Raw genomic sequence first — 24,722 nt, 5'->3', positions numbered from 1 at the left:
CGCATCTTCCATGCATTTTTGGATCGGTTCGTAGTTGTGTTTATCGACGATATTTTGATCTACTCCAAGACTGAAGAAGAACATGCCGAGCATCTGAAGATTGTTTTGCAAGTGTTGAAAGAGAAGAAGCTTTATGCTAAATTGTCTAAGTGTGAATTCTGGTTGAAAGAAGTGAGTTTTCTAGGCCATGTTATTTCTGGTGATGGTATTGCAGTGGATCCGTCTAAAGTTGAAGCGGTATCACAGTGGGAGACTCCTAAGTCAGTTACTGAGATTAGAAGTTTCTTGGGTTTAGCTGGTTACTATAGAAGGTTTATTGAAGGGTTTTCTAAGTTAGCTCTTCCGCTAACGCAATTGACTTGTAAAGGTAAAACTTTTGTGTGGGACGTTCATTGTGAGAAAAGTTTCGGTGAATTGAAGAAGCGTTTGACAACTGCTCCAGTGTTAATTTTGCCGAAGTCAGATGAACCTTTTGTGGTATATTGTGATGCGTCCAAGTTGGGTTTAGGAGGTGTACTTATGCAAGAAGGTAAAGTGGTAGCTTATGCTTCAAGACAGTTGAGAGTTCATGAGAAGAATTATCCTACGCATGATCTCGAGTTGGCGGCCGTAGTCTTTGTATTGAAGATATGGAGACATTACTTGTATGGTTCGAGGTTTGAGGTGTTTAGTGATCACAAGAGTTTGAAGTATTTGTTCGATCAGAAGGAATTGAATATGAGACAGCGAAGATGGCTTGAATTGTTGAAGGATTATGACTTTGGTTTGAATTATCATCCAGGTAAAGCTAATGTTGTTGCAGATGCCTTGAGTAGGAAGACATTGCATATGTCCGCCATGATGGTCAGAGAGTTCGAATTGCTTGAACAGTTTAGAGATATGAGTTTGGTTTGCGAATGGTCACCTCAGAGTGTGAAACTGGGTATGCTCAAGATTGATAGTGAATTTTTGAAAAATATCAAGGAAGCACAGAAAGTTGATGTAAAGTTTGTGGACTTGTTGGTTGCTAGAGATCAGACTGAAGACAGTGATTTTAAAATCGATGATCAAGGTGTGTTGAGATTCCGAGGAAGAATTTGTATCCCAGACAATGAAGAGATTAAGAAGATGATTCTTGAAGAGAGTCATAGAAGTAGCTTGAGTATTCATCCGGGAGCTACGAAGATGTATCATGATCTAAAGAAGATTTTCTGGTGGTCTGGTTTGAAACGAGATGTGGCACAGTTTGTGTAATCCTGTTTAGTTTGTCAGAAGTCGAAAGTCGAGCATCAGAAACCCGCTGGGATGATGGTACCTTTAGACGTGCCAGAATGGAAATGGGATAGTATATCCATGGATTTTGTGACGAGTTTGCCAAATACTCCTAAAGGGAACGACGCAATTTGGGTTATTGTTGATAGGCTGACGAAGTCAGCTCATTTCCTACCTATTAATATTAGTTTCCCTGTTGCCCAGTTGGCAGAGATTTACATCAAGGAGATTGTGAAGTTGCATGGTGTTCCTTCGAGCATTGTATCAGATAGAGATCCAAGATTTACTTCTAGATTTTGGAAAAGTTTGCAAGAGGCCTTGGGTTCGAAGTTGAGATTGAGTTCGGCGTATCATCCACAGACAGATGGTCAGTCGGAGAGAACAATTCAGTCGCTAGAGGATTTGTTGAGAATTTGTGTTCTTGAGCAAGGAGGAACTTGGGATAGTCATCTTCCGTTGATCGAGTTCACTTATAATAATAGTTATCATTCTAGTATTGGAATGGCACCGTTCAAGGCTTTGTATGGTCGGAGATGCAGAACTCCGTTGTGTTGGTTTGAATCAGGAGAAAGAGTGGTCTTAGGACTAGAGATTGTTCAGCAAACTACTGAGAAAGTTCAGATGATCCAAGAGAAAATGAAGGCGTCGCAGAGTCGACAAAAGAGTTATCATGATAAGCGTAGAAAAGATCTTGAATTCCAAGAAGGAGACCACGTGTTTTTGAGAGTCACTCCTATGACTGGTGTAGGACGTGCTTTGAAGTCAAAGAAGTTGACCCCGAAGTTCATTGGTCCGTATCAGATATTGGAAAGAGTTGGAACGGTGGCTTACCGAGTGGGTTTACCGCCGCATCTTTCGAATTTGCACAACGTTTTCCATGTGTCGCAACTTCGAAAGTATGTTCCGGATCCATCTCATGTAATCCAAAGCGACGATGTGCAAATTAGAGACAACCTTACGGTAGAGACTTTGCCGTTGAGGATTGATGATCGTAAAGTGAAGACGTTGAGAGGCAAGGAGATACCTCTCGTGAGAGTCGTTTGGTCGGGAGCGACTGGTGAAAGCTTGACGTGGGAGCTTGAGAGTAAGATGCTGGAGTCTTATCCAGAGTTGTTTGCTTGAGGTAAATTTTCGAGGACGAAAATCCTTTAAGTGGGGGAGAGTTGTAACGCCCACTTTCGTTTAATCGTTTATTTAATCGAGTTTAGGCGATTATATGATAATTATATAGTATATGCATGATTTTGGTATGTTTTGATGATTTGATCGATGACGTGTTAAGTTATGAGTATTGAAGGATTTGATTATGATATGAGATTTATTTTATTGTTAAATAAAATAAAGATTTGAAAATAATATAAAATATTTAGTTGAGGGCTGTTTTGATATTTTAGATAGTTTTGGGGGAGGAAGTGAGATAAGATAAGTTATTAGAAAGAGGTATAAATAGGAGAAGACCTAATATTTTAGAAACTCATTGTACGTGAAAACTTTTGGAAAAGGGAGAAAAAGCTTAGAAGGGAGAAGAGCATAGAGAGAGCTGCGATTTCTTCATAACCAGGTAAGGGTGAGACTAGTAATTCAATAGCATTGATCGTTGTAATTCTGATGATTAATTGACAAAGTTAGGATTGATTTAGAAAAGTTTTGGAATTAGGTTAAAACCTTAAAAATTGATGATCAAACGGTAAAACTTGTTTAGATTGATGTAGAAACCGTCCTTTAACCTTAGAATATGTTTAGGATGAATTCTGGAATCAAAACCAAGCTTTGAAACATGTTGTAGGATGGATTTTTGAGAAAAACCCTAGTCTGCCCGTGCTTCTGTTCATCGCTCGCCACGGCGAGTGATGATCCTCGCCACGCGAGCCCTTCCTTTTCGCCTCGCGAGTTGTCTGGTTCAACTCGCCATGGCGAGCAATCCCCTTCGCCTCGCGAGTTGTGTGACGCAGCTCGCCACGCGAGCCCTTCCTTTTCGCCTCGCGAGTTGTCTGGTTCAACTCGCCATGGCGAGCAATCCCCTTCGCCTCGCGAGTTGTGTGACGCAGCTCGCCACTGCGAGCCACCTTACTCGCCATAGCGAGCTAAGGCAGAGTGTATGTTAGATTTCGTGTTTCGACCTTTTTAGTTGAATCTTTTATGCCTTTGAGTACCTGAACATACCTAGTATTGATTAGGAATGAATGTAGGATCAGAGGGAACCCAGAACAAGCTCAGTTTGTGAGTTGAGTGGTGCTCGCCATGGCGAGTAAGTACTCTCGCCTCGCGAGTACAACCAGGATGAACTTGCTTATGTGTTTGTGCGATCTGTGTCGCACTTTTTGGTCCAGAGTGAACCCCTAATTGGTAATGAAACCTTATGATAACGTTTAATGCAGTCTGTAAAGCTATTGAGTTAAGTTGATATTATTTGAGCATGATTAAGGTATTATGCAATATGTAAGATATAATTGAAATGATTATGATTCTAGTAAATTGTTGTTGATATATTGATATCTCCTTGCTGTTATGCGACTTGACTATGCTGCTGCTGTTATTTAACTGAGTAAGCAATGTTTATATATGAATATAATGAAAATGATGACGTTTTGCATCAAGTTATTGAATGCACATGATTACGATGATTATGATGTTTTGTTCATCTGTGTCCATGCATAGCATATCATTGAGCTTAGTCCTCACCACGAAAATTAGGAGCTTTGTCCTCCGCACGTTTTATAGGAGCTTTGTCCTCCGCACGATTAAAGTATATTAATACTTATGATGACGATTGGTACCACATGCATATAAGGAGTCTAGGAGCATTGTCACATTGTCATGATTAAGATGCCTTGTTGATAATGAATGAATATGTGATTATGTGATAAGTGTTATTTGATTATGTTTCGTTGTTCATAATGAATTGGATATATGATTACGTGATAACTGTTTAGCATTTATGCAAAGTTAATAATGGAATGTTTATGATGTTAATTATGATTCGCAATTACATTGATTAATGTTATTTTATTACGAAATCTCACCCCTTCTGCTTGAAAATGTTGCCCTTCGTATGGGTAACTTGCAGGTGATCGTGCTTAGTGTGCAGTTGTCGTCGTGAGTGGCCTTGCCTTCACTGTGTCGTCTAGGTCGCTCTGATACGTAACGGGATGGGGTTATATGCTATAACATGCTTCATTCTCTTACGTGGATAATATGTTATTTTTATTAAGTTATGGAATATGAACTATTTTGATGGGGCCTACGTGCCAAACTGATTTATGATTTTTGAATTTAATATTCCGCTGCTATGTTAAAGATAATTTGTGAAGGTTAAATCATTATTTAACTGTTTTTGGATTACGTTTCTATGTGATATCCCGTTTATGGTTTTTACTCTGATAATTGTTTAAGAAATTTGTATATTGGGAAAACGGGGTGTTACATTATGAAACAGAGGGAGTAACTGTAACAACCCGATTTTCGTTAGATTTATTTTAATTATTTTATTGTGTGTTTAACTGTGCTTGTGTGTGAATATTCATCATTGAGTGCATTTTCATGGGTTTCTGTGTTAGAAGGGTAATTTAGTCATTTTGGACTCAGGGGTATTTTGATCTTTTTGAGTGTAAGATTAAATTAGTAACTTTTGGTGAGAATTACTTTTAGTGGTTAGTGAGAACCGTTATTTTACTAAGTTACTAGGGTAGTAATTAATATTTTACCGTTAAGTGACCAATATTAGTAATTTACCGTAAAGTGTGTAGAAACATTTTAGAATTGAGTTGGAGTGGTTTAAGTCCACTAAGATTTAGGGTTAAGCCCATTAAGAGAATATACTATATAAGATTTGTCTTAAGAGAAAATATCACACAATTTTTCATTACAAAGATATTTTGAGAGAGGTAGAAAGAGAAAGTGAAGGAAAAGAGGAAAAAGGGTTAGAGAGAAAAGGAGCTTGAAGATTCAAGGATTGGAAGAGGGCTAGGAGTTAAAGTGAAGCTAGAGCTAGGGAATTGATCTAACTAAGGTAAGAGAGTTAGAATTCATCATAATCATTTAGTGTAATTTTTCATTTGTTGTATGAATAAGTGCTTAATTGAATAAGTGATTATTGTGAACCCAATCTTTGAAATTCATGCTCATGTTGTAGTGATATGTTTGAGTATGTTAATTTGATGATAATTGAATTGTTGGTGATGAAATTGCATGTTCATGATGTATATAAATGGGTAGTTTGAGAATTATGTTCAATTGGTGAATTATGACATGTTGTTGTTGAAATATGATGGAATGCATGATTATAAATTGTGGTTGTGGTTAATTGTTGATGATAATATCATTTCATGACTTGGGTATGAATTATGTTGAGATGTTGTTGTTGAATTGTGTTGAATTGGAATAAATGAATTGTTGTTGTTGTTGAAGACTTATTGTTTTGAGAAAAATCATTTTTAAACAATTTCATAACTTATTCAAAATGCCATGAAACGAGCGAGTTCGACGTGTTATTGTCTCGGGTTATGCCTCTGATCACTTTTGACGATTGGGGGTTTTAAACATTCGATTTTGGAGCGAAATTGGCGAAAATCCACGGCCGAAACACTCGAAAACGTGCGTTACGGAGCGCTGCGCCTGAGCAAGGGCGCTAGGCGCCCATATGTTAGGGAGCTAGGCTAGGCACTTCACCTCTAGCCCAGGCGCCCAGGACAGGACAACGGGAACGTTGTTCCGTGTCCAGGTGCTTGGGGGTGGTCGTGTAGGGGTCCTAGGCGATCGTTTTGAAGTGTTCTTTTGCTGTTTTCATTTACTTTTCTACTGGAACACATTTGGCTTTGTTGAAACTTCAATTTTTCAAATAGTTTGAAACTTGTAATTGTGTCGTTTTCGGTTTTTCGGAAACTGTCAGAAATTGGAATTTTATGAACAAAAAGAATTGCAAGCTTGGTCTACAGTTCATATAGACTTAGACAAGGCTTGTAAGGTTAGTACAATGTCTTAATCATGTCAACCGTGATTTTCGGGTGGGATTGTGGAATATGTGAACTTGGGTTTTTTTCATACGGACTTAAGCTATTCTTTGAACTAATGTCTAATAGTTTGTAAATGACTTAAGCTCATGACTACATGATTGATTAAGATTGATTTATTAGTTTTCAAACTTGATTATGTTACCTTACTTGAGAGTTATCAAAGTTGGCCATTTGCCACTTGATACGGTTTTATCGGAAATGGTTCTTTTAAGCCAATTATCTTATGATCTTTCGTGACTAGCCTTGAATGACTAAATGGAGATGTGTGAACGAATTTTTATGTGTTGGATATGATATTTATCATAAGATGTTGTATGTTCTCTTACTTGGAATATGAGAAATGATTATAGTGATGAAACTATATGAGGTTGAATTATTTGAATGAGGTTGATGATTATTGATGATTAAGTGATGATGACTCTTATTTGATGTATGACTTGAATGTTGTGTGGACGTAATTTCTTGATAATGCAAATGTTGTGGTTTGTGATCAATATATTTGGAAGTTGTCCTTTATATTGTTGTGAAAATTATGAGATGATCTTGCATTGTCGAGTCTTTACTTGTATGTCCATGCATCATTGTCATGTTGAGTCTTGTAGTTGTAAAAGGGTTGAGCTCTTTTACTTCGGTGATTATGTAAGACGGGTGTGAAATCTTACATACGATATTTTTGTTGCATCGAAGGTGACGACCTTGAGGTGATTCGGTACCACATGCATTTATGTGTCATGTTTAGGGACATAACATTTTGTTGCATGAGTCATAAATGTGGAATGATTGACATACTTGTGGTTGTGAGTGATTGATTGTGATATTTGGATTTATCATTATGTATTATTGATGAGATTAATTATTCATGTCAATTATGTGGAACTTGAATTGATTTATTCATGTCAATTATTTGGAACTTGGATTGTTTTATTTATGTCTAACTGTTTTGTGGATTATGATGATGTAATACTTACCCCAATGGATCTGTGATGGACCGCCTACCTGTCTGTATGGATGGGTAGACGTTGTGCATGATTAATTGCTCTGGTGAGTTGGTTGATGCTTGGTGGATACCGGAAGCTATCTCCAGTATAGGTTTAGTTGAGTCTAGGATGACTTTGATCTAGGCATATGTTTGTTGTCTAGATTATTTGTTTGGATTATTTATTCATGTTGGAGATTTACCCATTGTTGGGAGTTGGAGATTCATTCATGTTGATGTATTATTTGATTCATGACATGTATGCTTCGAAGTATTCTGGTTTATATCAGCTGCGACTGTTGAGATTTTTATGCATGCATGTGAATTTAATTTTTGTATGATGACGTAGCGTCTATTTCTTGAATAAATGTTTTATTCGTAAGTTTTATCGTTTTAATAGAAATAGGACGTTACAGTAACAACCAATGATTAAACGGGTCAATTTTTTGAAATTGTTATTTTTATTGATTCATTTATTAATGTTCTTAATCTATGTGCAATAATTTAAACACATTTTTAAAAGTGATGCGGTATATTTTTATTTAATTATGGCGAGGTTTGTTTATGAAAAAAGAAAACATTGGAATGTAGTAAGTTGTTGAAAGTGACGTTACATCACACGGCAGCACAGGTGGCTAATGAAATACAAATATGCAGTTGGCCCCCCGTTCATTTGGGTCCGACTCTTCTGAGCTAAGACTGACGAGTACCAATGCAAAAGTTGAAGTCCATGTTAAAATTTGAAAAGGGATGATGATATATCTATGACCCCGTTGGATGCTCCAAACACCAAATTAATGGCGAAGACATGAGAATGACGTTCATGTGCGCATCTATTGCATGCTTCCAAAATAATGTCTTAATCTCGTCAGATCATAATTGTTGTATTCACACTGTCTTACGATAACAATCCCTTACTATACGCATTTGCAGTCCGGCTGGGATGAGTAAAGATTTCTATATATCCACCAAAGATTGACTCAATTGATAAAGAATTAACTAATCAGCAAGATCATATATTTAACTTTTAGGGTCAATGGTGTTTTACCCTTGTAATATAGGTCATTTTTTGTTTTCCTTCCTGTAAAATATTTTTTTTGATTTACCTCCTGTAAAATATATTTTTTTGGAATACCCCCTAATAGGTCATAAAAAAAAAAATAAAGTCGTTTATGACCTATTAGGGGGATATTCCCAAAAAAATATATTTTACAGGGGGTAAATCGAAAAAAATATTTTACAGAGGGAAAATAAAAAATGACCTATATTACAGGGGGTAAAGCACCATTAACCCTAACTTTTATTACTAATACTTAGTAAATGATATACAAGTACATGTGTAAACATTTAGTTTGACCAGGTAAGCTTCTAGAGTCAAGCTTATTTAAACTTCTTATTAGCAAAAAAAAAAAGTTAAGTCAGTCCCAACTCTATTCGACACCAATGAAAATAATTCATTTTTTTTTTTTTTTTTATAAATAATGGAAAGTAAATGAATAGTTTTAATTGATATCATTTGAATTCTCTTGAACTTAACTCAGTTGATATGAACAAAACATAAAATATATAAGGTGTGAGATTCGAACTCCAGCCATTATCAAAAATATTTGATGTCACCTGAGCTGAGAATAGCAACCTCTATCCATCTTTTGGGGATAGTTAATATAATTGTCACATTTTTTTTTGTTTTTATATTTTCTTTTAGTAGTTGTGTTTTTATCTCTTATTTAAATCAATTTTTGTCCCTACTAAGTATGAAAAACTAATCCCCTGTTTAAATGTCAAGTTGGTTCTCTTTGTCAATTGTTTTTTAAAAATATTCGTCGTTTTTCAAAATATCAAGTAGTTTTAACTTCTTTTTTTTTTAAATAAAAAATAGTTTTGTTTTGTTTTTCACTACAAAAAGAAAAGTAGTTTGATATTATTTTAGTCAAAACTATCTTTCATTAATTATTGTAAAAATATATTTAGATAGTAAATAGTTAAATGCATTATAAGAAAAAGATAAATGATGTCCCCGTGAGCTTCACTCAGTTGGTAAATATAATGCATAATATATGCAAGGTTCGAAGTTCAAACCCGGACACCACCAAAAAAAGAAAAAGATAAATGATTATTGTAAAAAAAAAGATAAAAGATTTATAAAAAAAAGACAACTAATTTAAAAAAAAGTAGCATAATTTATTATATTTTAATACGTCTAAATAACCTTAAAACATCAACAAAAATAAAATTGTAACTACCTTCTCTATTGTCCCCGTAACATTAGCTTAATCGTTAAGAACATTGCATTATATAATTTGAATTTTAGACTTTCCACTTAAGATGAATCTAATCATAATCTAATCTAATCATAGTCTGGTTCACAAAAATCAATACCTACTCTATTTCTTGAACCCAAAAAAAACCACCTACTCTATAGTGAGTAACTTATTTACGTTGCGTTTGAATGCAAAGAAATAGATAGGAGAGATAGAAAACTTGTAACAAAAACTAAAGCTCAAAAGATAATTTGTTTATTTTCTATATTTCTATGCTCACATTTTTAGCCATTTTTAATCATCACAGTTTATTTTGACTAGTTAATGAACTTGTTTGATTCTCCTTAAAAAAACACAAACTTGTTTGATTAAAAAAAAAGTGTATGATAAATTACAGACAGAATTCTCTAGCTTTTAAGTTTTTATTTTTTTTTTTTTTTTTTTTTTTTTTTTTTTTTTTAAATAGTGTGATGGTTGTTCTAGCTTAGATGCTGCAATGCTTTAAATGGTTTTTGCATGTTTTTAAATTTGATGATTTATTTTTACGTTTAAAGTGTAAGTGATTAATTCAGATGTCGCCTATAAATAAATAAAAAAAAGATAAATTTATTAAAGAGATGAGTTATATACTCAATGTTTTAAGATTTTAGGTAGAAAAGTTGTGTCTCATTCTCTAATGATCCTAAAACATTTAGTCCGTTGTTACTCCTACGATCTAAACTCCCCAACAAACATTAGAGATGCTATTCATCATGAAATTTCTCCACTGCTGTTTTCCCTCCCAGGTGCTCATTTCAAGTGGTGTGTTTTTTGGTTCTTCGCCATATCAGGCAAAATAAGTTGATCTCTTGCGTACACTTAAAGACGCCAACAATAAATAAGCCAAAAGAAGACATTAATTGTATGACAGCACAACAAAAGTAACCTAAGCAAGGATCAACAAAGGCAACATTTAACTCGATCGTGATTCGGTGGTGTAATAAAGCACGCAATTTTCATATTATTAGATCTCGATCATTAATTAAAATTCGACCGGTTCAAATTAATATAGTTATAAAATCTTTCTAAACGATCTCAATCACATGTTTTAGATTGGATGGTCTTGATTTGTTACGTGTTACAACATCCCATCTATCTATGGTGTTAATAATTATGGCTTTACTTTATGGGATTCAACACCTTCGTTTATTTTGACAGATTAATTAAAAATTGTTTCCTCGACTTTGAATCTTTTCTCTTTTTTAAATAATATTCTTCGAGTGTCTTGCAAATGATAGGAAATAGATTGTCGTATCAACATAGTTAAGATGATTAATTTTTTGTAATATTTTTGCATGCATCCAACTAAGAAAATAAATCAAATTTTTGTATTAAGGTAAACTTAGGTGAAGTCTAAAGTCAAATCATTCGATTTTGGTTAACTTTAATTTCTTAACACAACCAAATGTAAATTCTTGTACTTAAACAAGTACGGCAAGTTATAAAAAATACTACTAGTCTATTGGCAAATGTACAAGTAGAACATGAAGTCCAACCCAACCCTTTTAGTCCACTTGGTTCTTTCAGTCTTCCAAAAACGCAAATGTACTATTTAGTATTTCCCATTCTTTCTTGTATCATCTAGTTTTGAGTTTAGACTATTTCAGCACCAGAGCATTGAATCTTAAGTGTGCTGATGCAGCCTTACAATGAAATGGCCAATAACATCCTTTATCATGAACAGAAACTCACCCTTGATGATGGTTCCGTTCTCAACAACTCTCCAAATATCTTAACCCCAAACCACATTCATCACCCTATTCTCCAACACTATCATTACTCACAATCTTTACAGAACACACAACAACAGAAAGAACGGTGTCACGAAGAATATCAACATTTTTATCAATCACATGAGGTACACCAGCATAAATTTCAACCATCACAACAACAACAAACACATTCTTTGGGTGACATTATTGTAAATCGTTACATTGAATGCGAAGGATCCAATGCCAGAGTATCTTTTTGGTAATTCACATTTTCTATTATTATTATTATTATTTTTATTTTCACATTGAGTTTAATTTTGATACATTACATTCTCAACATATAGTTATATAGACCGTTCTTTATAAAACTAACACCATCATATAAACTCTTCTGAGCCACATTATATGACATGTTCTGATAACTGTACAATGAGCCCAGAATAAATGTACAAATCTGGTTAGCTCGTGGTTACAAGTCTCTTCGACAACGTAAAAAAATATCTATCTTGACATTGTATATGAATTAAATCCGCTCACATTACGGATGTTTGTGTTGGCATTTTCAGGAAAGCATTCAACAACACGGTGCTATGTGATGCAACAGAAAAACAACAACATGAAAAGGAAAACAACGAGAGATGTTTGGTTTCCGACAACAACTTTGCTGGTGAGCTTGAAGCTGTGTACAAACTTGGTCAGAATCAAGTGTTCGTGGAGGAACATGATTCGAGGAGAAGGGCTAGGAAGAAGAAGCAAAAGAAGAGACTGAAGGAAGAAATGAGTTTGATGAGAGTGTTCTTTAAAAGATTGACCAAAACTGTGGTTAATCACCAAGAGGTTCTTCAGAATAAATTGTTGGAGGTGATTGATAGAATGGAAAAAGAAAGGATGCAGAGGGAAGAAAATTGGAGGCGGGAAGAAAGTGAAATATACGAAAGAGAAGCTGTGATGAAAGCACGTGAGCGTGATTTTGCTAAACGGAGAGAATCTTCCATTGTTTCCAGCATTGAGAAAATAACAGGTCGAAGATTTTCTAGTCAGTGACAGTAATAGAATAGAAGATTAATGTAAGGATTATTTAAATTTTATTATAGATGTAGTTTTAGTTTGTGTTGAAAGAAAGATTGAAATTTGCCAACTACATTCATTTGCAGAAAATGCTGAATGCATGTCACAACTGCAACCATCAATAATGATGTAGTTTTAATATGATTAGTTTGCATATCCTGAACTTTGGTTGAGATGTAAAAGTAAGTGAATGGTCAGGATGCCTGCATTGAACCAAAGATATATAGTTAAAAGCATAACTCAAATAAACTTATAGAGCATATGAAGGCTGCAATGAATTGAAGAAAGTGGTAACAAGACAAGATTGAGAGCAAATGTTGAAATTTTTAGTTTAACAAAAGAGTGAATGGGTGGATAAGGCCACATTTCATTGGTGAAACAAAGGAAACCAATATTGACTGGAGTAGATAAGGGAAGCAACAGATAAGTTGTAAGATCATTATCCCTCTGAAGAGTCTGAACTGAACTTGTTTTTGAATATCCAAATTGAATAAATGTATGTAGTCTATTCAATTGGTTAAAAGTTGAACCTAACATTTTGTTTTTAAGTGTTCTACAAACTCGGACACGCCTTTAATCTAAAATGTCGCTGTTATATGTAACTGTTTCTTTAAATCTCAACTACATACATTCTTTGATTAATTAGTTATAGATTTGATTTTATATATCAAATGATAGCATATTTATATAAACAAATCAATTCAATGATCTGCGTATGTGATTGCTGCATTCTAAACCATATCTTCATCAATTTAATGCAAATTCACATATAACATGAAGTAATGATTCGAAATTATATTAAAATGTTGAAGACATTGTGACATTGCATGGTAAGTATTCCCGCTTGTCACGCGGGTGACTCGGGTTTGATCCCCGACAACATTGTTTTTTAATTAGTTTTGCTTTTTTTGTTTTTGTTTTCCCTTCAAAGCGACGTCATTTATTCATCATCGATTCCATGCGAGCTGCTTTGGTTCTCTCACCTCTCTTCAAATGCACCCCCTGGCCCCTACCCTAGTATACAATTTTCTGAGATTCCAAAAACTTTCACTTAAAAATACATAAATGTTGATGTTTGAAAAATTGTTAATGGGACTCTTTAGATATTTTAAAGACTACATTAGTTTTTATTTTTGAGGTAAAGACTAAATTAGATACATGGTCTATTAACCAAGTTACTTGTTTCTTGAAAAAAAAAACTAAGTTATTTGTTTTATTTTGATTTGGTAATTTTGAAAGGTGTCAACGAATCTCAACCACTTATTTTGTTTGATCTAATGGTATGTAATTATTAATTCGTGTGATCTTCTCTTCCGTAACCCATCTGATTGCAACTCATTTTTTATACTCAAGTAAGTCAGGTAGTCTACCAACTGAGCTATGCTCACATTGATTATTATTATTATTTTTAACTAAAAAGAATAATACTGTGCAAGGATATGCACCCTAAGTCAATTTAAAAAACAATTATTAGCCTTTGATTGAAAAAATTGACGGTTGTGATTTGGTGTCAACGAATCCGTTGACACCTGGTGTCAACAAATCCTTACTCTTGTTAAATAGTTCATTTTTGTCTCTTATCTTCTCTTTTCTCACTCAACATTATATAGACGGTTCATCATATATTTTACTAAATTTTTTAATTTTAACCATTTCATATTTTTATTCAAAAAGAAATTGTTAGATCATGTATGTCTATTGTATCTTATAGCGAACAACAACGAACTATTTCTTTTTTTTTTTAGGGAACAACCAACTATTTGTTGTTCTTCCTTTTATCTTCTTTTTCACTCCTCCTCCTCCTCTTCCTCCTTCTTCATCTTTTTCATAAAAAAACTTAGAAAAAACCATAAAACACAAATTAAACCTTAGAACTCTTTAATCAACCCTTAAACCACTACACCATTATCTCATCACTACGCCGCCACGTAATCTCATCACAATAAATTGGTTTGCCCAAAGATAACTACAACAACAACCTTAATCCTTTAAACTAAAAAGAAACAATTTCAACAAATTCATCACGCGCCCTTCGTATTTTCCACTTCACCTCCGTTGGATTAAATACTAAAACAAAACAAAAAAATCAAGATAGATAATCTGAAAGTTACTCCATATATAATTCATCTCAGAACCATTCCCTCGTTTATCCATTTTTAAAGATAGACCGAAAAACCTCTCAAACCCCAAAAAAATTGAACCTTGCTACATTGTGTCGTTCTTCAAGTCAAGTTGCTCGAATATATCACATTTGAGACGCTCTCCACCACAAAATCAAAAGTTAGTTCGCATTTCTTTAGGCATGTAGTGTTTAATTTACAATCTAAATTGTTTAGGCATTTAGATCATATAATTCACAAGAGCGTTTGATATGCTAAATTCTGATTTCCCTTATAATTATCTTCAATATATTGATTTGTCCATGTATTTTTTATTTCTTTAAGATATGTAGGCATACCTCTGGCCAATTAGGCATGTGAACGGGTGAGTAAGGTTAAGCATGACATACGCAGACCCTCTCAAGTACCAGAGGTTAAGCATGTCCCCGAGTTCGAGGCAACAATGCTCCAATCAAGGATCATGTCCTGGTGACCTAGAGGATACGTGAACCCTCAACTTGTATGCACATCACGTAGCCATATACATAAAAGAGATTGTATGCGCATCACGTAGCCAGGCACATACGAGCCGAGGGTTTGTATGGACACAACATAGCAAGAAGAATCAATTTTGTGTTTGTTTATTGAAATAAAAATCACATATTTAAAAAATAATTTACTTTGTTTAAATACAGCTATATAAAATAATTTTTTTTCCATTAAACAAAAAAGATATTTTTTGTTTATAAATTTATAATATTTAGGATACAACTTAATCTAATCATTTTCACCAAAAACAAAAAAAAAAAAATCTTCCCTAAAATATATATATATTTTTTTTTGTAGAGCAGCAGCAGTTACAAATGAGCACAATTCGCGCTACAACGCGCAGCAGTTGGTAAGGGTTTCGATCATTCTCTGAACCAATCTCGACATAATTTCTCACAGCAATGGCGGATCCGATCCTAGCGCATAACAGAACCGTCACGAACCTCTTCTCCGACCCTCTCTGGTTCAAACCCGAACCGTTCCTCTCCCCTAACTTCGATTCCGAATCATACATCTCTCAACTTCCAACCTTCGTTCCCTTCCACACTCTCCGTTCACAACTCAACAACTACCTTTCATCCCTAAATCACCAACTCATTCATCTTATCAATCGCGATTACTCTGATTTCGCTAATCTTACTGCAAACATTGTTGATGTGGATGATGTTGTGGTACCCGCTTGTGGAGCTGCGGGAGAATATTCAGCAGTTTAGAGATTCTGCTGATGTTTCTCTTTTTTCTATTAACAATGGTTTGAAGCAGAAATCTCAAGCTGCTTCCGCTAGAGAGACTTTGGAGTTTCTTCTTTATTCGTTTCATCTTGTTTCTAAGGTACGCAATGCTTGCATCTTTTATTTTATTTTTTGTGTTTAATTGTTACTCTTATTATTAAATTCACGTTGTAAATAGAATCGTTGCATTTTGATGTGAGATAGTATAATTGTGATTCTCTGATCACTGAAAAATTTGAATGAGGGAAAATCAATTATACTCCAAAAGTGGAACCAAACATACTTGATTGTGTAAAGCTGATTTTGGCTAAACGTGAGTTGAATGTAACGTGTTTTATGCTTGGATAGATTAATTTAAAAGTGAGTTGAACAATATAATCCAAGCTAAATATTAATTGTAGAATCAAAAGCACAAAATTTTAACTTCAAGTTAGAATCAATTCTAGAGGCAAAATTAAATCTACTCGAGAACATTCAAACATGCCTGTATGTTTGGTTACACTTTTAGAGGGGTCAGAATTGATTCTATAAGTGTGGAATTGATTCTGAGATGTTTGATTGCTTTCGAGTAGAATTGATTTTGCCTCCAAAATTGATTCGGAGGTGTATTTGTTTTCTTTTTTTGATAAAAGGAGGTGTATTTGTTTGAGTAGGAAAATTATCATCCTATTGTTTTTTAGGTTAACTTGTTTAGTTTTAGCTACGGTTTAGTTTCAATGCCATTGCTAGGTTTAGTTTTTTCTTTTTTTTTTGAAATAGGTTTAGGTTTAAGTTTAGGTTGGATGTTATCATAAAAAAAGGTTTAGGGTTGTTTATTTCAATAAAGGTTTCTAAAACTGAAGGAACTCTTTCATCTTCTGGACATAATATTCGATAAGATTTGTTTGATGACAATCATTTCTGGCATTGATTTGGGAAACCTTAGGGGTGAGATAAAAAACATTGGCTCAAGATTCATTCAAAATTGCAGGTGGAGAAACTAATAAAGGAGCTGCCTACTGTACACTCCGACTGGTCAAATGGAGGTGTGAATTTGTTGAAGAAAAGTTCGTTGAGCAATGGGGTTACTGTGCAGCATGTTGAGAATGGGACAAGTCTCAGAGAGACTCAAAGCATGCTCAAAGCATGCCAGTGAGATGAACCGGCTAAATTTTTATGTTACACATGCAAAGGTTTGTTTTGTTGAATACTTGAATGTTATGTTTGTGTGTTTTGATATTTGTGTCGAGAATTTCTAGAACAATATTTATAAATTAGTTGGCATTAAAATTTTAGTTGAAAAGTGAGTTGAATTTGTTTGCTGAAGCTTGGTGAGAGGAAGGGTATACTATTTTGTAGGCTATGTATTGGGTATTTTTCGGGTTACTATTATTTACACAAACCACCGACTAATTAGCATTCTGAAAAGAAAAAAAAAAATGAAGGAAACTGAAAGGGACAAACTTGATAAAAAGATAGCCATGTTCAGGTAATTTATAGATACGACTACTCAAATTAAAATATTTTTTATGATTGAATTATTACACTTAACCAGTCGTTGAAGGTCCTTAATGTACTGTCTGTGTTCACTGTGGGTTTTCATTTAGCTTTGACTGTAGTTGTTAGGGTCAGTGGACTGCAGAGTGCGAAAGTCTAGAAAGGGAACTATTGTGTGTGTGTGTTTCATGTCGTTATCACTTTGTTTGGAGGAATCCTTCCATTATTTATTGAATATACTCCCTCCGTCCCAATTTAACTGAGCTAGTTGAGCTTTTCACACATATTAAGAAAAATGTATAAATGAAAGAGAGAGAGAAAGATTGTTTTGAGTGTCTTTGTCAAGTATTGGTGGATTCTTCTTTATCATAAATGTAAAGTAGAATATGTTGAATTGGGAGTGGTGAAAGTAGTATTAATTAGAGTTATAATTGGAAAAAAGTAATTAATGTTGTATTGAAAACTGAAATGGGTCAAGATTCCTAGGACAATATTTTTTTACAAATGGCTCAGTTATTACGGGACGGAGGGACTAGTTAGAACCGACCAGGTTTTTTCACTATGATCAAATATCTCATATCACTGTCAATTTTCTTAGTTTAGCATTGTCACGATGAACTAGTAGAAACAAAATGACATTTTGGTAGGGTTTGTCTAACAAGGACCTCCCAAAGATGGTTCAAAAGCGGACCATTACCATTTTTAGAAGTCCATATTAGATGCACTCCAAGAATTAATGGGTAACATTCAGAGTGTTATCGATAGAATTATAGATACATTCCAAGTATTAGATGCCTTGAAGTTTTGCTGGTGTTGATATATTTTGAATTTATTTAACTTTCCTCTGATGTTTAGATGTTAAGATCTTAGTACATTCTGTGCTCATCTCTTTTTCTCTATTCTACCAGTACAGAACCTGCCTTTTATTGAGAATATGGAGAAGAGGATTCAAAATGCAAGTCTATTAGTTAATGCAAGCTTGGGACATTGCTTTGTAGATGGTCTAGAGCACCGGGATGCAACTGCAACTTACAATTGCTTATGTGCATATGCTTCCATTGATAACACCAAAAATGCAGTAGAAACTTTTCGAGTGACTGTTGTTGCTCCATTGATGCAGAAGATTATCCCACATGAGTCATCAGCTGTGGCTGCTGGATCATCTGGGGATGGGCTTATAAATAGTTATGAATTAATTAAGGAGTGCATTTATAAAGACTGCAAATTTTTATTGGATATTTCTTCAGCTGGTACCTCATCTAACTTTTTCTTACCACTTTAGGTTTAGGATCCATATGAGCCTTAATCTGTCATACTGCATTGGTTTCTTGGACCATGTCAGTCCTTGCCGAGGCATTCCTTAGTCCTTCTTGGTCTTTAAAAGTTAGAACTTATTAAACCACCTTTCACATACATGTACTGTTAGCTAGGTCATTTATAGTCATGCTTACATATCAAACCATTATATTTACATATCTAAAGTTTGGTATTTGGCAAGTCTATTTAGTAAATGCAAGCTTGGGACATTGCTTTGTAGATGGTCTAGAGCACCGGGATGCAACTGCAACTTACAATTGCTTATGTGCATATGCTTTCATTGATAACACCAAAAATGCAGTAGAAACTTTTCGAGTGACTGTTGTTGCTCCATTGATGCAGAAGATTATCCCACATGAGTCATCAGCTGTGGCTGCTGGATCATCTGGGGATGGGCTTATAAATAGTTATGAATTAATTAAGGAGTGCATTTATAAAGACTGCAAATTTTTATTGGATATTTCTTCAGCTGGTACCTCATCTAACTTTTTCTTACCACTTTAGGTTTAGGATCCATATGAGCCTTAATCTGTCATACTGCATTGGTTTCTTGGACCATGTCAGTCCTTGCCGAGGCATTCCTTAGTCCTTCTTGGTCTTTAAAAGTTAGAACTTATTAAACCACCTTTCACATGCATGTACTGTTAGCTAGGTCATTTATAGTCATGCTTACATATCAAACCATTATATTTACATATCTAAAGTTTGGTATTTGGTGCAGAAAATTCAGGTTTACACGTCTTTGACTTCTTGGCCAATTCAATCCTTAGAGAGGTTCTCTTTGAGGAGTGCTTCCTCTTTATAAACTCTGATCAAGCTTCCAATCTAACCGATGTGGGACTAAATCCACCCCCTCAAAGACAAGGCAACTTGGGGCAGATCGCATCGCAATTTTAAGGTGGAATTACCAACCCACCCCCTCACATTCGGGGCGGGATTTCCAACGCACCTGAGGTGGAATTACCAACCCACCCCCTCATATTCAGGGCGGAATTTCCAACACACCCCCTCATGCTCAGGCCCGGGCCCAATGGGCATGAAGCGTGGCAATGCGGAATCCCGACAACGGTAGATCCTGGATAGGCTCTGATACCATGTTGAAATTTTGGGGCATAACTCATCCTTACAAAACCGGCTTGTAAGGTGAGGAGTGCTTCCTCTTTATAAGAACACCTGAATTATTAGTGATATGGATCTCATATTTTCAATTGCCTCAGGTTTCAGGAAATAGCAGGGTCGTTTGATTCTGTGCTGACAGCATCCAGTCCTGTCCCCGTTCAAAATTTAGATCCTGGCGAAGCAAATTGTCAAGACTTAACGCTAAAACAAAGTGTAACTCTGTTGGAGAGTTTGAGATTGTGCTGGAAGAAGATTTTCTTGTCCTTTCTTGTTCCGACAAATTCCTTCGCCTTTCCTTGCAGCTTCTTTCTAGGTCAGTTTTAGGTGGAATGTTAACTATTTATGTTTCTCTTTTGCTGACAAAACAGAAGCCAACCTGTTTTTTGAACTTACAGATACTCAAATTGGCTGTCATCTGTACTGACTGCACGGAAGAGTCATAACACAAGCACCGGCACTGGGCATGGAAGGGATGTTTCAGAAGTCATAGATGGCTGTATCTTTGTATACATCATGCCTTTACTTTGGTTTTGCATGCATCACATCACACTCACTTAACCCACATCTGTGTGTTGAAGACTTGAAGTAAATCTAGGAGATCTACTACTTTAAATACGTCACACCTGTACATATTATGACTTTTACTAGACTTTTTCTGAAGTTCTGTTTAAGGATTTGGTATAAAAAAATGGTGCCATGATAAAATAACAATTGTCTTGCTTGCAATATTGTCAGATATGTAAAACGAGGATATGATTGCCCATTACCTGAATTATAACGTGAAATCATTTGTAGGTTATTCATGATATAAGATGTTTGGAGGAGCATGTTCGTGGTGATTACTTACAACACATGGTTCAGGTTTTATCTTCATGCTCCCCCAATGTCCTTGAATCAGTAAGGCAGAGCATTTTAGAGAGTGGTCAATCCTTGAAATCCTTAGAACCTTTAGTCATCAAAGCAGTGGTGGAGTCTCTGGTGGAAAAGTCAGTCGAGGTAGGTTGTATTCTACAATGTTCATTAAATTGGTTGCATTATTCAGATCTAGGGATGTATATATTTGCAATTTTCTAGACTTTTTTTTTCTTTCTTTGCTTCCCCCCATTTCCCTTCCAACTTGTTCATATTTTCACTTGTACAAAATAATCTAGGACTTGAGACAGATGAAGGGGATAGCAGCAACTTACATGATGACTAATAAGCCTCTACCTGTTGGGCATTCACCATATGTTGCTGGAGTATTACGTCCCTTAAAGGTATGTGATATCGATCAAGTTTTATGGTTTATATGATTTTCACCCTGGTTACTTCTTTTCATGGTTACTGGTTAGCTGTATCTAAAGAAAATGGGATGGTGATATATTTCTGGTATGATGTTTAGTTTGATAGCATGATCGTAGAGAAAGCTTAAACATTCATGGTGATTGGTTTCATTATTACTCCCTCCGATCCTATTTATAAGAGACACTGAGTTTATTCTTGGTCCTTTATTTAAGAGACATTTTGTGTATTATCGATCAATTTCCTTCAATCCCCCTATATTAGTAATAAATTATATTCACAAATTTTTCATCTTCCCCAATACAATGAGAGTCATTAATGTTATACACTTGATTATTCACCGATAACCATGGGACGGTTTAATGCCATATATATGAAGAATGTCTCTTAAATACCCCAAATATAAATGGAGTAGGAGCTAGAGGGGAAGTCGATATGCAATCTACGGGCTGTCTTTCCTTTTGCATTTGGTGGAAAATCCTAATTTGCAAAACATTTGAATTTTGATTTAAATTTAAATTTTCTGTTTAAAACAATTTTGGCATTTGAAGTATACTCAACCCAAAGAAAAATGGAGTAAGAATCTAAAGGGGCACTTGATATGCAACCCACACAAATGCTTTTAGTTAAATTTTGGTGGTAAATTCTTGGCAAGGCATTAAAATTTCATTGTCGGGATACTATCAGTTGCATAAACCTTCTTTAATTGTCTGCATTTAAATATCGAGGTATGTTATTTGAACAACCATAAATTTTCAAAGAAAAGTAGTAGGCATTAGCACAGAAACCAAAACAATAAGAGAGAGAAAGTAAAAACATAATGTGAGTATGAGAGAGAAAGTTGTTACAAAAGTTGTCACAAAATGGTTGTACAAATATCATTTCTCTTAAATATTTTGTGCAATTAAAAAAAGAAAAATATTGAAATCATTTATTGAATAACAAGGGGTATTTTTGGAATATAAAGTGGCAATAACTACTTTGATGTACTTGGTTTATGTGATTTTATAATTTTTCTCTTAAAAAAAAGGACCGGTGGGAGTATTTTTGTTTTCTAATCTTAAGTTAATCCCGAGTTTTTTTACTGGAATTAAACAACTTCTGTTAGGTGGGATACTCATTATTATGAACCGTTGGAAGTCCGACAGGATTATTACATGTTCATGTAGGTATCACTGCTTCTGCTTAGCTTTTTAGTTAGAGGCCAGGGTGGGAAACTACCCTCATGCAAATTGAGGAACTGAGTTTATTTTTGGTCCTTTATATAAGAGACATTTTGTGTATTATTGATCAATTTCCTTCACTACTAGAAAAAGCAAAATTAGCGAGGGAAATTAGTGACGGAAAAAATGAAATTCCTCACAAATTCCTTGGTCGCAAAATTTAGTGACGGAATTAGAGAGGGATTTTACGTTTTCCCTCACTAAATTTAGTTTTTTTAGTAGTGCTTCAATCCCCCTATATTAGAAATAAAATTTATATTCACACATAAGTTGAGGAACTGAGTTTATTTTTGTGCTTAGCTTTTGAGTTAGAGGCCAGGGAAACTACACTCATGCAAATTGAATCCAATCTGATATGGTGGGTGGCATTTCATGTGCCCAATTTTGAACACTCTTCCTGTGTACAATCTACACATGCTATAAAAAATGGAAAGATAACATCGAATCCCTCTTAAAATAGGAAACCAAGAGATCAAGATGACGAACCTCCCAAAAAATTTGACTTATGTATAATTTGTGAGAAAGATTATTTGTTTTCAATAATTCAGTATGTATATTGGTGCCATGCAGGCGTTTTTGGGTGGGGAGAAAATCTCATATTTGGCAAGTGAAACCAAAAATGAAATACTCCTTTATGCTGCAACTGAGATTACTGATCGATATTATGAATTAGCTGCCGACCTTGTTATTGTGGTAAGAATCCAAACTACATTGATGAAATTGCTATGTTGATGAAATTTTTATCTCTTGGATTCTTTTATAATGCTTGAGAAATTTTGGTTACGAGCAGTCAAGAAGGAAAGAATATTCACTTCAGAAAATTAGACAGAGTGCAGAGACGAGCAGGGGCAAGTTCAGGCATCTATGATAATAATGTGTCTGACACCGACAGAATGTGTATGCAGTTGTTCCTTGATATTCAGGTAGGCATGATACTTGCACATGCAACATGCAAGACATGGATGCCTTGATTTTGAAATGATTTTTTAAACTCAATGTCCTGCAAACTGTGAATTCTTTCTTTTAGATAATAACCTTCATCTTGCGTATTGTCACCAGGAGTATGCCCGTAATCTCTCTGCGCTAGGGGTTGAGGCAGTCAATATTGCATCCTTTAGTTCATTATGGCAGTCTGTGGCTCCAGCAGATAAGCAGAACACAATTAAATTATAAGAGTTTGCATCTGTGATGCGGCTTGTAGGTTGATTGCTGTCTTGTGTGGTTAAGATTTTCTTGTGTAACTTAACCATGAAATCTATAATACACAAATTAGTCGGCTTTTACACAAATTAGGTAGTGACAAATATAGTTTGTTTTTTTTTGAAGGAAGGTAGTGACAAAAATAGATGATTGTAAGTATTATTTCAATTTTATTTAAATGCAATTTGAGTTTGTGTTGAAAAAAAGATTGAAATTCGCTGACTATATTTAGTTTGCATATGCTAAATGTTTGTTGAGATGTAAAGGATATGAAGGCTGCAACTAAGCCATATGAAGACACATAACATTGAAAAAAAAAACATTGGTAAACTATCTAGGACATGAATTCAACTTCTTGAAGTGATATGGAGCTCAACTTTCTTAAATAACTATTGTTAGATTTTAAGAAATAATTATCATCATTTTTTTTTTTAATGTTTTTTGGGGCTTAAAAATTAATATTTGATTCATCTTTTGTTAAAAAAATTTAATTTTTTTGGAAGAGATTCTTATTCTTATAATATTAAGATTACACATGAGTTAACTTAAAAGTAGGAACCAAAAGTGATAATTGAAAACTTTTAGGAAAGTCAAAGTCAAAGTAAATTTTTAGGGAGCTAAAATGAAAAGTTGATATATGTATACGAATCAAAAACATATTTAACCTTAATTTTAATAATATATTTTATTTTTCTTTGTATATGGTTCCCTTCTAAAAGTTATGCCAACTCCACCATTAGATATTATTGACAAATTAGTAGAATGTGACATTGAATCCAATATATCGTTTAAAGCATATGAAAAACCAAATGAAGAGAAAGAGGAGTATAACATAGAATTGTGCAATGAATCGAAGGAAGTGACAACAAGAGAGCAAATGTTGAAATTTTTTAGTTTAAGAAAGTATCCGAAACAGGTATCACTTGAACAAATTCAATATCATATTTGAGAGAATATCACTCTTTGTGAAATATCTTAAAGGGCCAAACGTATTTTCCTGTGTTATTTTCTGTGACCATCTCTAAAATCTCACATATAATAATGCAAATAGAAATCATATACAATATACCAACAAATCATATGTATATATACCACTAATTCCAATTTTTTTTCTAGTGGATTATAATTGATCGCAAAAACGGTGTTTTGGTTTCTGACCATGTCATACGGACATCATCTTGAATGCCTAGTCTACCATAACGATCTGCGTCTGTAGTTGCTGCATTTATTATTTTTTTTTTTGGTACAAAAGAGAGGCCTTGTAGTTGCTGCATTCTAAACTATATCTTCATCAATCTAATGCAATTGTTTTATAGAAAGATTTACATGTTATTTAGTAAACTTCAGAGGGGTAATCAGCAAATAAGTTGTTGTAGTATAGTGGTAAGTATTCCCGTCTGTCACGCGG

The 24,722-nt window shown here is 34.5% G+C and overlaps 1 protein-coding gene and 1 pseudogene across 2 annotated transcripts; both read left to right on the top strand.

Annotated features, from left to right (window-relative positions):
• Nucleotides 1-11,009: 11,009 nt before the first annotated feature.
• LOC11433494 (reticulocyte-binding protein 2 homolog a) lies at nucleotides 11,010-12,537 on the top strand. Of its 2 annotated transcripts, XM_039831817.1 has the most exons (3): nucleotides 11,010-11,510; nucleotides 11,818-12,318; nucleotides 12,406-12,537. In XM_039831817.1, the coding sequence occupies exons 1-2, from the start codon at nucleotides 11,176-11,178 to the stop codon at nucleotides 12,293-12,295; spliced, it is 813 nt and encodes a 270-aa protein (XP_039687751.1). In that variant the 5' UTR covers nucleotides 11,010-11,175; the 3' UTR covers nucleotides 12,296-12,318; nucleotides 12,406-12,537. The 2 variants fall into 2 exon arrangements, with proteins under 2 accessions (XP_039687751.1, XP_003603204.2); XM_003603156.3 differs by having other exon boundaries at nucleotides 11,818-12,537.
• Nucleotides 12,538-15,274: 2,737 nt separating this feature from the next.
• Nucleotides 15,275-23,517, top strand: LOC11433910 (conserved oligomeric Golgi complex subunit 2-like; annotated as a pseudogene).
• The last annotated feature ends 1,205 nt before the right edge of the window (nucleotides 23,518-24,722 follow it).

This window comes from Medicago truncatula, chromosome 3 (genome assembly GCF_003473485.1).
Source record: "Medicago truncatula cultivar Jemalong A17 chromosome 3, MtrunA17r5.0-ANR, whole genome shotgun sequence".
Classification (NCBI taxonomy): Eukaryota; Viridiplantae; Streptophyta; class Magnoliopsida; order Fabales; family Fabaceae; genus Medicago; species Medicago truncatula.
This window is presented reverse-complemented; position numbering and strand designations above follow the sequence as displayed.

Excerpts from the sequence above, each read along its gene's own strand:
- LOC11433494 (XM_039831817.1), top strand. The coding sequence starts at position 11,176 with ATGCAGCCTTACAATGAAATGGCCAATAACATCCTTTATCATGAACAG. Across the intron at positions 11,511-11,817 it reads AATGCCAGAGTATCTTTTTG|GAAAGCATTCAACAACACGG; the intron begins GTAATTCACATT and ends TGGCATTTTCAG.